This window comes from Ranitomeya variabilis, chromosome 2 (genome assembly GCF_051348905.1).
Source record: "Ranitomeya variabilis isolate aRanVar5 chromosome 2, aRanVar5.hap1, whole genome shotgun sequence".
Classification (NCBI taxonomy): domain Eukaryota; kingdom Metazoa; phylum Chordata; class Amphibia; order Anura; family Dendrobatidae; genus Ranitomeya; species Ranitomeya variabilis.
This window is the reverse complement of record NC_135233.1, coordinates 670,015,004-670,027,733: the sequence shown is the minus strand read 5'-3', so window position 1 is coordinate 670,027,733 and position 12,730 is coordinate 670,015,004. Positions and strand designations below refer to the sequence as shown.

The 12,730-nt window shown below is 38.0% G+C and overlaps 1 protein-coding gene across 1 annotated transcript in view; it reads right to left on the bottom strand.

Annotated features, from left to right (window-relative positions):
* TXLNB (taxilin beta) overlaps window positions 1–12,730 on the bottom strand; it is a 200,919-nt gene that overhangs the window by 32,584 nt on the left and 155,605 nt on the right. Inside the window, exons 5-7 of the mRNA XM_077289239.1 lie at window positions 11,173–11,367; window positions 9,583–9,702; window positions 160–234 (exon numbers count right to left, since the gene is read on the bottom strand). Of these exons, the coding sequence (XP_077145354.1) occupies window positions 160–234; window positions 9,583–9,702; window positions 11,173–11,367 (390 nt within the window). The remainder of the gene's footprint in view (window positions 1–159; window positions 235–9,582; window positions 9,703–11,172; window positions 11,368–12,730) is intronic.

Sequence of the window (12,730 nt, the reverse complement as noted above, 5' to 3'; positions counted from 1 at the left end):
TTTAATACAGATTGCGAAATAAAAACACCTTGCCATTTTTTTTTGTTAAAAAGATACATGTAGCACAAAAAAACTGATTTAGAAAATAAACCATTTTCTGATGACACGTTCCCTGCGTATAAAAAAAAAATTACCTGCATTTTATTTTCCTGTATTTACCTGTGTTTTTAATACTGTTTCTTGATCTTTCAGCATTTTGGTCTGTAGCTTCCATTCTGCAGCCTGAGTAAGCAACTGGAACAAAGACATAATATGATTTAGTTGACAATCACTTGATACATTTTTCTCAATAAAGGTCCAATATTTGGGAAAGAGTGAGAAGTTAAAGGGGCTGTCCATCCTTAATACAATGTGGGGGAGGGAGGTCCTCAGCTAAAAGTGTCTGTTTTTTGTTTGATTTTCCAGGTTGTCTGTAAAACACGTTGGCTGTCTGTACTTTTTAGCTATTTTGTCCTGAATGTACTAGATTGTCAACCTCGACTGATGCTCCACTCTTATTGCTAGCTCCGGTTCCATTCGTGTCAGCTTCGACACATAGAGCTTTCTCACGGTCATTTTGGCAACACAGTCAGTATGTTTTAAGAAGAATCTGTCAGCAGGCTTTTGCTATTTAATCTGAGGACAGCATGAGATAGGGGTTAAAACATTGAATTCAAAGATGTGTCACTTATCAGGCTGTGTGCTGTTGTTTACTTACAATGAAGGTTTTATCACCAGGACACTATCATTTCTGTGACTTTGCTCTGGCCCCTCTTGTGATAAACAGCTCACTGTCAATAGACAATGTACATACAGAGCCTAGTGTGGGCAGGGTTAGCTTTCTCAGCTCTGCTGCATTCTACATTTAAAAACTCTGATTGTGTTGGAACGCGGCACCCAGTAAACTAAGTGATACATAGTTGGATTCAGAGTCTTTTTGCCTACATCAGGCTGCTTTCAGATAAGGTATTAAAAACCTGCTGACAGATTCCCTATAAAGTGAACCTTTCAGCTGATTCATAATGCCCAAAATGTTTAACCCCTTTACCCCCGAGGGTGGTTTGCACGTTATTGACCAGTCCAATTTTTACAATTCTGACCACTGTCCCTTTATGAGGTTATAACTCTGGAACGCTTCCATGGATCCTGCTGATTCTGACTTTGTTTTCTCGTAACATATTGTACTTCACGTTAGTGGTAAAATTGCTTTGATATTACCTGCGTTTATTTGTGGAAAAAAACGGAAATTTGGCAAACATTTAGAAAATTTCCCAATTTTCCAACTTTGAATTTTTATGCCCTTAAATCACAGAGATATGTCACACAAAGTACTTAATAAGTAACATTTCCCACAAGTCTACTTTACATCAGCACAATTTTGGAAAGAAAATTTTTTTTGTTAGGAAGTTAAAAGTTAAACAAGGTTAACAGTTAAACAGCGATTTCTCATTTTTACAACACCATTTTTTTTTTTAGGGACCACATCACATTTGAAGTCACTTTGAGGGATCTATATGATAGAAAATACTCAAGTGTGACACCATTCTAAAAACTGCACCCCTCAAGGTGCTCAAAACCACCTTCAAGAAGTTTTTTTAACCCTTCAGGTGTTTCACAGGAATTTTTGGAATGTTTTAAAAAAAAAATAAACATTTAACTTTTTGTCACAAAAAATTTAATTCAGATCCATTTTTTTTATTTTACCAAGGGTAATAGGAGAAATTGGACCACAAAGGTTGTTATACAATTTGTCCTGAGTACGCTGATACCCCATATGTGGGGGTAAACCACTGTTTGGGTGCATGGCAGAGCTCGGAAGGGAAGGAGCGTCATTTGACTTTTCAACATAAAATTGACTGGAATTGAGATGGGACGCCATGTTGCGTTTGGAGAGCCCCTGATGTGCCTAAACATTGAAACCCCCCACAAGTGACACCTTTTGGAAACTAGACCCCCTAAGGAACTTATCTAGATGTGTGGTGAGTAGTGATGAGCGAGTGTACTTGTTGCTCGGGTTTTCCCGAGCACGCTCGGGTGATCTCCGAGTATTTGTGACTGCTCGGAGATTTAGTTTTCTTTGTGACAGCTGCATGATTTGTGACTGTTAGCTTGATTACATGTGGGGATTCCCTAGCAACCAGGCAACCCCCACATGTACTCAGGCTGGCTAGCAGCTGTAAATCAAAGCCGCTGTGTCAACAAAAACTAAATCTCCGTCACAGTCACTCTGAGACCACCCGAGTGTGCAACGAGTATACTCGCTCATCACTAGTGGTGAGCACTCTGAATCCCCAAGCGTTTCACCGAAGTTTATAACGTAGAGCAGTAAAAAAAATACTGGGATCGGAGTGTCGCGGAGCGGGAACCTGCCGGGGGACCCTGGAAGGTGAGAATATCACTATTTTTTATTTTAATTATTATTTTTTTTTAACAATTATATGGCTCCCAAGGCCTGGAGGAGAGTCTCTTCTCCTCCACCCTGGGTACCAATCGCACATGATCCGCTTACTTCCCTCATGGTGGGCATAGCCACATGCGGGAAGTAAGCGGATCAATGCATTCTTATGTGTGCGGAATGTGTGCTTTTCATCACAAGGAGTGGGCTCACTCACAATTTTGCCAAAGAACACTGCCAGGAATAAAGAATGATATCTAAACATCACCGAAGAGCAACTTGGTGAAGCAGCAAAGTATGGAGTCCAAAATTTATGTTAGTCCGAAAACTTTTGGCCATGACTTTTCACACAGTCAAAAGATATACGTTTAAATATATTAATAATAATATACTAATAATATAATTAATTAGTAAGATTTAATAAAAAAATATTCTTATTGATTCCCAACGTTAGCATGTTTTCCATTTATTATATTCACCAGTTTGTTTTCTAGTTTCATCTACATTTATACGCATTAATATTACAAACTGATGTTCTCTTGTGTTATGTAGAAATATATTCAGTTATAGTCACAAGCTATAAATGTAATATTGAATTTATGCATTATGAGAAATGTAGCAATCTATAAACATGTAATCATCCGATCATCTGCACTTTTTACTATTTATGTCTCAAGATGCACATTCATCATTGTAACCACCAGGTGGCAGCAATAAATTGACAATGTAATGTTGGTGCTTAGACAATTTGCTGCAGTGTTTTCTGGTTGGATTGCAGTAATAAAACAACGCTTTCTGTACTGATTGCGAAGACATTATTCATTTTAATAGAGAATAATATTTTATTGGCAATTTTATTATAAATAACTTGGGAATGTAATATTAATTGAACGCAGTTAGAGCATACTCTTACAAAATGTTTTTCTGCTTTATTGCTGTAGTTTGTAAATTGAGTAAATAGTTTTGGAACGACATGTGGAAAAACCATGCCAAAATAAATGATTTCAGCAAAAAAATAAAAAATACACCTTAACTCAATTTAATGATGTATTGTTGGGCTACAAACCCTAGCATGTCATGCCAGATACTGGCAGCGATACTTTTAGCATTTACTTATGCTTGAATTGAATTGTCTTATTAAGGAAGAATGCAGGACTATTGAATCCAGTTTTTGGGTTGTAAAAGCATATGTGTATATTATAGCATAACAACTGTAATATAAGATTAATAATGCAACTGCATAACCATAGTGGGTGCAGGGGCTGCAGTCTCACCTGGACCCTTGGGCCTACGGAGGTCCTAAAGGTCCTTTTATAGGAGTAGAAAGCCCAAGGCTGATGATTTTTCTGTTTATACTCCTCATATTGCCAGAATTGATCAGATGTGTCACTTTTGTCTCCGGAAGGGCTTGACTTTCTTACAAAAGTTGGGCCTAAAATTCCCCGATTGTGCAATCCCAGCATCCATTTGGTAAAGGTTCAGCAAAGTATGCAGGTTCCCTTTAATAAAATCACCAATCTGGGGCTGACCACTCTTTTAGTAAGTAAAGAGCATCCCCAGAGTGGTGATATGTACTCTTTAAGGGGAAACTGTCACCAGGTTTTGGTACCAATCTAAGAGCAGTATGATGTAGGTACCCTGATTCCGGTGATGTATCACTTACTGAGCTGCTTGCTGTCCTTTTGATAAAATCACAATTTTATCTATTGCAGATCTGCTGAGCTCTGTATGGTCCCACTCACGCAACTATTTGGAATCTTTCTATGTACACTGTGCATAGGCAGAAAACTGCCAGTCAAAGTTGGGGTGGAGTTCATGAAGATGAAGGGCTACCTGACAGAAGGTTTACAAGCTCTCTAGTGATAATCTCCTAATGAAAAGACAGTGATTTTATCAAAACTACAGCAAGCAGTCAAGTAAGTAACACATCGCTGGATCAGGGTTTCTGTCTCTAAATAATACTCAAATTAGGTGGAAAAAAACCCATGGACAGCTTCTCTTTGTGGCAGGGGTGTAACCATTTGTGGTCGCAGGAATCGCCACTTTGACCGAGCCTGGCAGTTGAGGTGACTGCCGACACCAGCAAATACCTCAGCTGGATGTGCATCTTCGGACGCACATTCAGGTGAAGTGTATTGCAGCACACAGACCCATTGGGTTTATGTGCGGTAATACATGCTGCTGACCAATCAGAGGCCAGCATGCACGGCAGTGGATGGACAGCGCAAAGATGACATTCATGGGCTGTGAATTTTGCATTAAAAAGAGAAAACACAGTAGTTTGACAATAAATGGCTTCCCCCAACCACTAACCATGAGTGGAGAAAAAGTTTTGGTGTTATCATTTATATTCTCTGAAAAAAGGCCAAGAAAGTAAAAATTCTGTAATGTATGTATGTATGTAAACCTTTGAGCACCATTGTAGCCCTTAGATCAAAATGTAATGCCCCTGGGCATGGACCTTAGAGATTAAGCATTATGAGCTTGTTTTTTTTTTTTTTGCACAATATGGTATTAATTTTAATGTCACCATTTTATAATGTATTGAATAACTTACATTATTTTTTTTGTTGGAAAAAGGAAAAAATATGTTTTTTATTTATTTTGATGATTTTCACTGTGTAGTATGAATAATATGTTATGAGTTTGTCAGGACAGAATGACTGTTGAAACACAGTGCATGAACTCGGTGCATCATGGCGGGGCCAAACATTCAGGTGCACCTTCTCACCTACTTTACCTGTAGCTCCACACGTTTTTTCTTTGGTTGACGGCTCTCAGGTTTTATAAAGCCATAGAAGGGCAGAAATACAGTAGATGGAAAACAAGTAGGTGGAAATGTGCACCTAAATGTCTGGCCACACCAAGGGTCCACCATTTTTTTGTGCTGACGGAGCTGTATCATTTCTGTGGCTTGTAATTTTAGTTAGTACGATTTTTTGCTGGATAGGGCTTTTAGATAATTTTCTATTCAAGTTTTAGTGAGGCAGAATGAACAGAGAACAGCCATAATAGCATTTCTCATGCATGATAATTAATTACTTAATTTTATAGCATGGGTTTTTACTGTTTTGCCTGTGACAGTAACGTGTAGCTTTTCATTCTTTCTATTCTTTTGGATAGTAAACAGTGTGGAGGGGAAAAATGTGTTTTGAATATGTTTAATTTTTCTGAGCATTTAATTTTTTTCTAGATTTTTTACTCCATTATATTACTTGCCCCCGTAATCCTTAGATTGCTTCTATAATACATTGTGGTGCTTTATTGCTGTTGTGATAAAGTCAGTGGTAAAGCACTGGATGGGAAATATGTATCATTACGCTTAATGATGTGAAACCCAGAATATTTTTTTCCAGCACGTTAAGTGTTGGGAGGAATAAGCAAAGTTGCATAAATGGACTGGTTTTTATGTGGACATCCATAGAGTGGGTGGGAGGATGTCCACCTTATCTCCACCTGCAGAGTCCGTACTGTCGTATGCTGACAGGACCTGCGTGATGTCATAGTCATGTGTTCAGTCATATGGGGGGAGTCACATGGTCAGGGGCTTAAATATCTGGGCTCCAGAGGAAGATTTTCACAGCAGGACAGGAGAGAGGATTCTCTAGTGGTTTGTGTCCTGAGGAGGAAAGACTGAACCTGTGTTGCTGCAGAGTCGGCTGCTACCCACGCACCTATGGACTCTGTTACAGCATTTTGTTTTCTTTGTTGTTTTCCTGTTTTTGCCTGAAGGGCTGTGTTTAGTTTCCCCTCCTTGTTGGTTTATGCTGCCATATAATAAACCAACCGAATATTTAAAGAGACAGTGTTCCTGTTTTCTACCTCCGTGTACCGCTGAGTGAAGAAATACCACACTGTACATAATGACTGACAATCTATCACTGACAGGCTGCTTGTTAGGTCTTGTATAGGCAAAGAACAATAAGCTATATTACATGGAAGACTGCGTTGCTGAGGTGCTGATGGGCTTACAGAGGGAGCTTCTTGCCTAAAACCACTTAAGTGCCATAATCAGAGTTGACTGTAGCATCTGAGGAGTTAAGTGGCTGAAGTCAAAGTGATCTCTGAACCATGCTATTGCAGGAGGCTGCCAGCTGTATATCAGAGCTGACATCCCCAGCCAATGACGCAATCACAGATATTAAGCAGGGCCCTTCCCTGTGCCATAACTGTATGGCCTGATTTAGGAACTACATGATCCTCACAACATACTATTTTAGCTCAGTGGAAGTAAGGATTAAAGATTATGAAATACATATATTATGTAAGGTAGTTAGTAGGTATTACGGTTGCACTGAGGTGACAAGGGTCCACCAGTAACAATGGCCTTGGGGGCCTATTATTTATCTTTATGCTAATTTTACATTGCCTTCATTCACAGTTTTTTATATGCTTCTATATAATATTATAGTGGGTGGTTTGTTGAATGATTATATGCTCATTTTATCTGTACAGTACAGAGTGTATTGTGCCAACTATTGCTCATGTAGAGCAGCTTGAGCCAGCACATGGGCCCACCGGTGGATTCACCTGTTTGCCTGTAGGCCAGTCCAAGCCCGACTGGTATTGACATGGATCATCTGTGATATATGGCAAGGTAAATTTACAGTATGGAATAATCAACTAGATGGATTTGCGTAGGCATAGGCACTGCATTGTTTGCAAATTATGGTCTCAAATCTAAAAAAAAAAATCTTATGAAATGACTGCATCACAAAATATGTTTTTCTTTGCATCAGTATATTTATTAATAGTCAAATATATATAGAGAAATATTTTTATTCCCTCGTATGTTTTCTATGTCATTTATTATCATTTTGGTCAATAGAAACAACTCGAGCTAAAAGAACATTATGTTTTAATAAGCATCTGGGTATGAATTGTAAAACTAAGCAATAATAAATAGAAGTTGCAGCTGCCAAGTAATAGAGAAAGACAGGAAAGTGGAACAGCTGCCTCCTTAATCAAATTGTTTAGGAAGAGTATATGGATAGCTGGTATAGACAGATGGCAATGCCTGAGGGATGTGTCTAGCTGGATAAAAATATGATGATCTGGAGCTGCTAGTGTTGCTACCTTCAATTACTAAAGAGAAATAACACATTTATTTTATTCCAGAACAGCCTCATCATTTATATGGAGGTTTACTCTGTTAGGATTGTGAAAGACATCACGGGATGGCTGGTACATGTATCCCATATCAATAACATCAGTAGGTCAGCCGTCCAGTGCCAACAACATATTGGCCCCGAATAGGGAAACAGAACCGTACAACATGACCCCACCGACGTATTACTCTTCATCTGTTCTCTCCTTGTAATGTCAAGACAAAGCCACTATCACACTTTATATTATAGCATTCCCTCAGGATCTGCATTAGACATTCGTAAATGGGGTGGCCAATTTGTTCTTATTTTACCAAGTTTGTTGGGGGCATAATTTTGTGACACTTATTAGTTCAGCCTTCTTCACAGACTATACAGATCACATGTCCACAAAATGTCTCCTAATGGCCGGTCATGTGACCAGACCTGTCCATCAACATCTTCCAATTGAAAAACATTTCATAGGAGAAAGCTGCTTTGCAATTGGGGGAAGCTGATGGACAAGTCTGGTCACATGTTCCTTCATCAGCTGGAATTTTGTGGACAGGAGATCTGTACATTATATGAGGAAGGCGTTAATGAGTATAGGAAAGGAACCTGTAACACTTTTAGATTAAGTGCATCATATTTTATTAATATACATTAAAATGGAAAACCCCTCTAAGGCCATACATAGCATGGAGAGAAACCATGCGACTTCTATAAGAATCTAGCCCTAGTTGATGCTCACTCCGTTCTACAAGGTGGTGGTAACCTGTATCAGGCAGGGGTCACAGGACCGTTTTTCTCTCATCCAAGAAAATCAGTCCGATTGTGCTAATCACACCCTGATAAGACCCTGATCACAGTTTGATCAAAGTTTCATCAGATTGTGATCTGGTTTTCTTAGAAGTGGATCAACAGATGTAACTCATGCATATCATGATTTGTTTCTCGGACCAACTGAGTCCAAGGAAAAAAATCAGATGTTTGCAGCCCCATAGAATAACATGGGGACAAGTGGTGTCTGTCAAAACGAAGAACAATCGTCTGATTTTTATGGTCGTGTGCATTAGACTGGATTATTAGCAAACAAAGAGGCAATTGGGCCAAGAGTCTTGGAAAGGGGATCAAAAGGGAAACAAATGCCAGGACATTGGCACCACAAAGGGTCCCCATTGTGATATTTTCTTTAGAGTCGCCTTTCTCTTCTTTGTACAGCATTGGTCTTGATATTTACATTTCTACTGACCTATTTTAAAGCTTTGTTAGTTTACATCAGTGTGCCAAGCATCTAGTGCCAAATGTATAATCTACACTACATGAATGTGTAAGTTTGAAATAAAAGACATACAACTGATCTTTTTAGGATGTCGGGCATATTAAAGAAACAATCACTTGTATCAAGGAAAGCAATGAACTAATCGCATCAAACTAAGCCAAACCTTGTAACTCAAGGCCAAATTGCAATAATGAAGATGTCTCATTTAAGTGTCTAAACTATAGTTTATTGTTATATCTGTCACAATGAAAATAATTTGCCACCCCTCTGTAGCCCTTCTAATAAACTCCCATGCGGAGTGCAGAAGTTTACGATACGACGACCGAATGGTAAATCTTTACCGAGTTGTTTAAATACCTGTTTACACAGGCAGATCAAAGCAAATAATGTGTCCTGAGCGATCTGTAGTAGATCGTTCAGTGCTCATAGGCTGCCGTGGTTCTCGGCAATGACAGTCCTGTTTACACAGGATGATGAACCGCTGAGAATGATGATTTTTATGCCATACGAAACATCATTTCACCCTATGAAAAAGCGTTTTGCTCATTCATAGGGTGATCAGCAGCCTGTTTACACTGCAAGATAATTGTGAAATGAGCGCTCTTAAAAGCTATTAGGCTATATTACTTTATCTACGTCATCCTTATATTAAGGAAGGTGCCATTTATGTGTTAAATGGCTCCTTGGGTTATTGCTATAGTATCCTGAGAGTGCGATGAGTAGGGAATTGCTTTATTTTAGATAGAACTTTGATATGAGGTTATGATGAGCAAAGTGATAAGTCTTTTGTGTCGTGCTTTCTTGGGTAAGGTTTAGATAGGCCAGATATTGACAACACTTACAAATTCTTTCTCTCGCTTATGCTTTTCCTCAGCTTCTTTCATCAGCTCTTGGGCCTGCTCTAGCCTGGCATCCACTAACTTCTGTTGGAGCTCTCTCTGTTTAAAAATTTGATCCAGATGCTACAAAAATATAAAAAAAGATGTTATAATATCAGAAAACTTGAAATATTCTCCCATTCTCCAAGAAATCCATAACAGTACTTCTTTAATAAGACTTGATATCTCTCCTGCCCTTTATAATACCTATTACCATCTCAAAAGCCCACAGGATGGATTGTTTTTGAATTGTCTTGCTTTCTCTTAGATTTCCTAGTTAATCATTCCTTTTATATATTACTCTGTAATTTTCATTTAGTTTTTCTAGAATATCATTCATTGAAAATGTTCAAAACAAAACTTTTAAAAAATATCAAAAACTATTCCGGACCAGTCTACTCATGTATTTGGGAACACTGACCATTTATAAGAACTGTGAGACTGCCCTTCTGAATATAATCTGGAAATGCTGGGCTGTACGTGTAGCTGTAAGCTAGAATTATGTCAAAACTCACATAACATTTTAGAATGCAGAAAAGTATTAAGGTTCCAGGCATAAGTATTTAGTTATCCTATTACAAGACAGGGGACCGCTGTGGGTCAGGTTCAGTTACAAAGTGAAAAGTAGCCAAAACCTTGGGGTTTTCCATCCACTTTCTTATTCTCTACGTTTAGGAGGCCTGTCACTGAAATATGCTGCCCTATCTGTCCTTCTCTCTGATTCGATACTGAGTATTGAATGATACATTGTTACCTGTCAATCACTGTTGAGAGAGGAGAAGGAGCAGAGTTCTCTCCTCATGAATAACCGTGACTCCATGTTATTCTTTGATCACTTCTAGTCATCAAGATGTAGAGCACATTTCGAACTGTTTTCGACAAATAGGAGAAAGCACCTGTGCCCTTAATATGCCATGACATATTCTAAGTGATTGACATTAATGTATTTTCCCGGAAAATCTGGAGTCTGAAATATTTGGATTTACAGTCATATTACATTTTCAAATGTAAAATGCTGAAACATTGACACATCTGTAAAATTGTGTTTTGCAGCAACTGAGTAGAAAAACAACTAAAAATAATTTTCGAGCAATATCCAATGCTGATGCTAATCCATCAAAATCTCTTTGGATTTATAGTCATGGTCAGCCAGTTATTTGATATGCTATCAAAACCACAGGCTGACAAATCCTAGATTACTTCCATATGCAAAGGATATTTCTAAAATATAATAAATAAAAGTAATGTCTAGCAAACGACATCCATTGGGTAATATACATAAACAATTATTTAACAATCTTGTCATATATCAATAGCGGACTGTGTAAGGCGAGCCAGTTACATTCCGTTAATATTCTTCATATGGAAGTCATTTATTTCTATTACACGACTCATAGTGTTTGGCATAATTGTATAGTGCACCTGTTGTGATCATAAATCCGGCTCTATCCATATAAAACTCCATGTGGATCATAAAGCGTTTTATTGTCTCCCTTTACAGGTTTGCTTGTTTTAAAGGAAGATTGACAGCTTAGGGCAGCTGTTCCACCTTACCTCTTCTCTGACTTCATATTGGCCAACAATGCTCTTGAGTTTCTCTGCCAGCTCGGCATTTTCCTGGCACAGCTTAGTGTTTCTCTCACTTTGCTGCTCTATCTGACTCTGGATTTCTGCCAGAGTTATCTGGAAATGGTTAGTGATTTCTTTCCGTTTCTCTTCATCGTCTCGAGCTCGTTGAATGGTCTCCTCCTAAAATCAACATTTAGAAATTATGTTACTTGGAGATCTAATTGGATATCATTACTGAATATTTACATTTAGACATTAAATTGTAGTTTTCACCCTTTTACACCAATTTTTTTGCTTGTAAATATGTGTATACGACTTGTACTTATTGTTATATCTGTACTTGTAAATGTATTTATACTACTAATAATATTATTTGTGTTGGGATGTGAACTTGCTCCATGTAGCAAAGAACCAAATATGACTTAGAAATCACAAGAAAAAGAAACATTGTGTAATAAAAACTTAATGGCGGTCATGGAACCTTAAGTGCAGGACTTGTCAAGCTTTTCCCTTCAAAGCTTAGTTGTTTGTGCTGTAGACCACTTCTTCTTCCTAACTCACAAGCTGGAAGTTTTATCATTTTCTATCATGTTACAGATGAAGTGAAGTGACTTTATTAACTACCCCATGGATGTACAGACAATATGTAATTACATGTTTGAGTAAGATATTTAGGTTATTTTAGCTGCTTAAGCTCAGCGCACAGCAGCAGGGAGGAAGTAAAGGGATCAAGTAATTGAAGGCTCCTCCTGATGTGTAAGGCACCATAAATCCTAGCTGCATCTAGTATGATGGTGTGGTAATGCTTTCTATTAAATTGCATTACAGTGTCTGAAAAACTGATATCTCTGTGTAATTTTGGAGGTAGAACTTACGCTCTAAGGGGCTAATTTGCATATTAAAAAGCAGAGATCGGTTTCCCTCCGTTTCTGATCACTAACTCTATAAACCTAGATCCACAAAAAATTAAATTAACTTTGGGATAATAGGGTATTATCAGTAAGAAAAGTAAAATCAGAAGCTCATGACACACAATGTTTTTATCAGTAAAATGGTGGCGAAAACCTACCAAAAACCTCTCACAGGAGGAGTGCAAACATATGAAAAGTGAATATGTAAAATCTGCTAAAATCAGCATATTTTATTTATTACAAAGATAAGACAAAAAAAGCATACCATATTCATTCCTGCAATTCTTTCCAAGTGTCTAGAAGTCCGGTGGTGTTTATAGAGTTAGGTATAGTAATTTAAATTTACTTTTTTGCTTAACTATATTTTAATCATCCCATGAACAACTATGTAAATTGTGAGAGTTAAGGTGGATGTACATTACTCGATTTTGCAGTGTTAACGAGAATCTATCACCAGGTTTCTGCTACCTCATCTGAAAGCAGCATGATGTTGGCAAAAAGAAGCTGAATCCAACGATGTATCACTTAGATTACTAAGTGCACCCATTCTGACACAGAGTTTTTAGATTTAGAATGAAGCAGAGCTAAAAAGCTATCCCTGCCCACACCAGGCTCTCTGTGTAGAAAGTCAA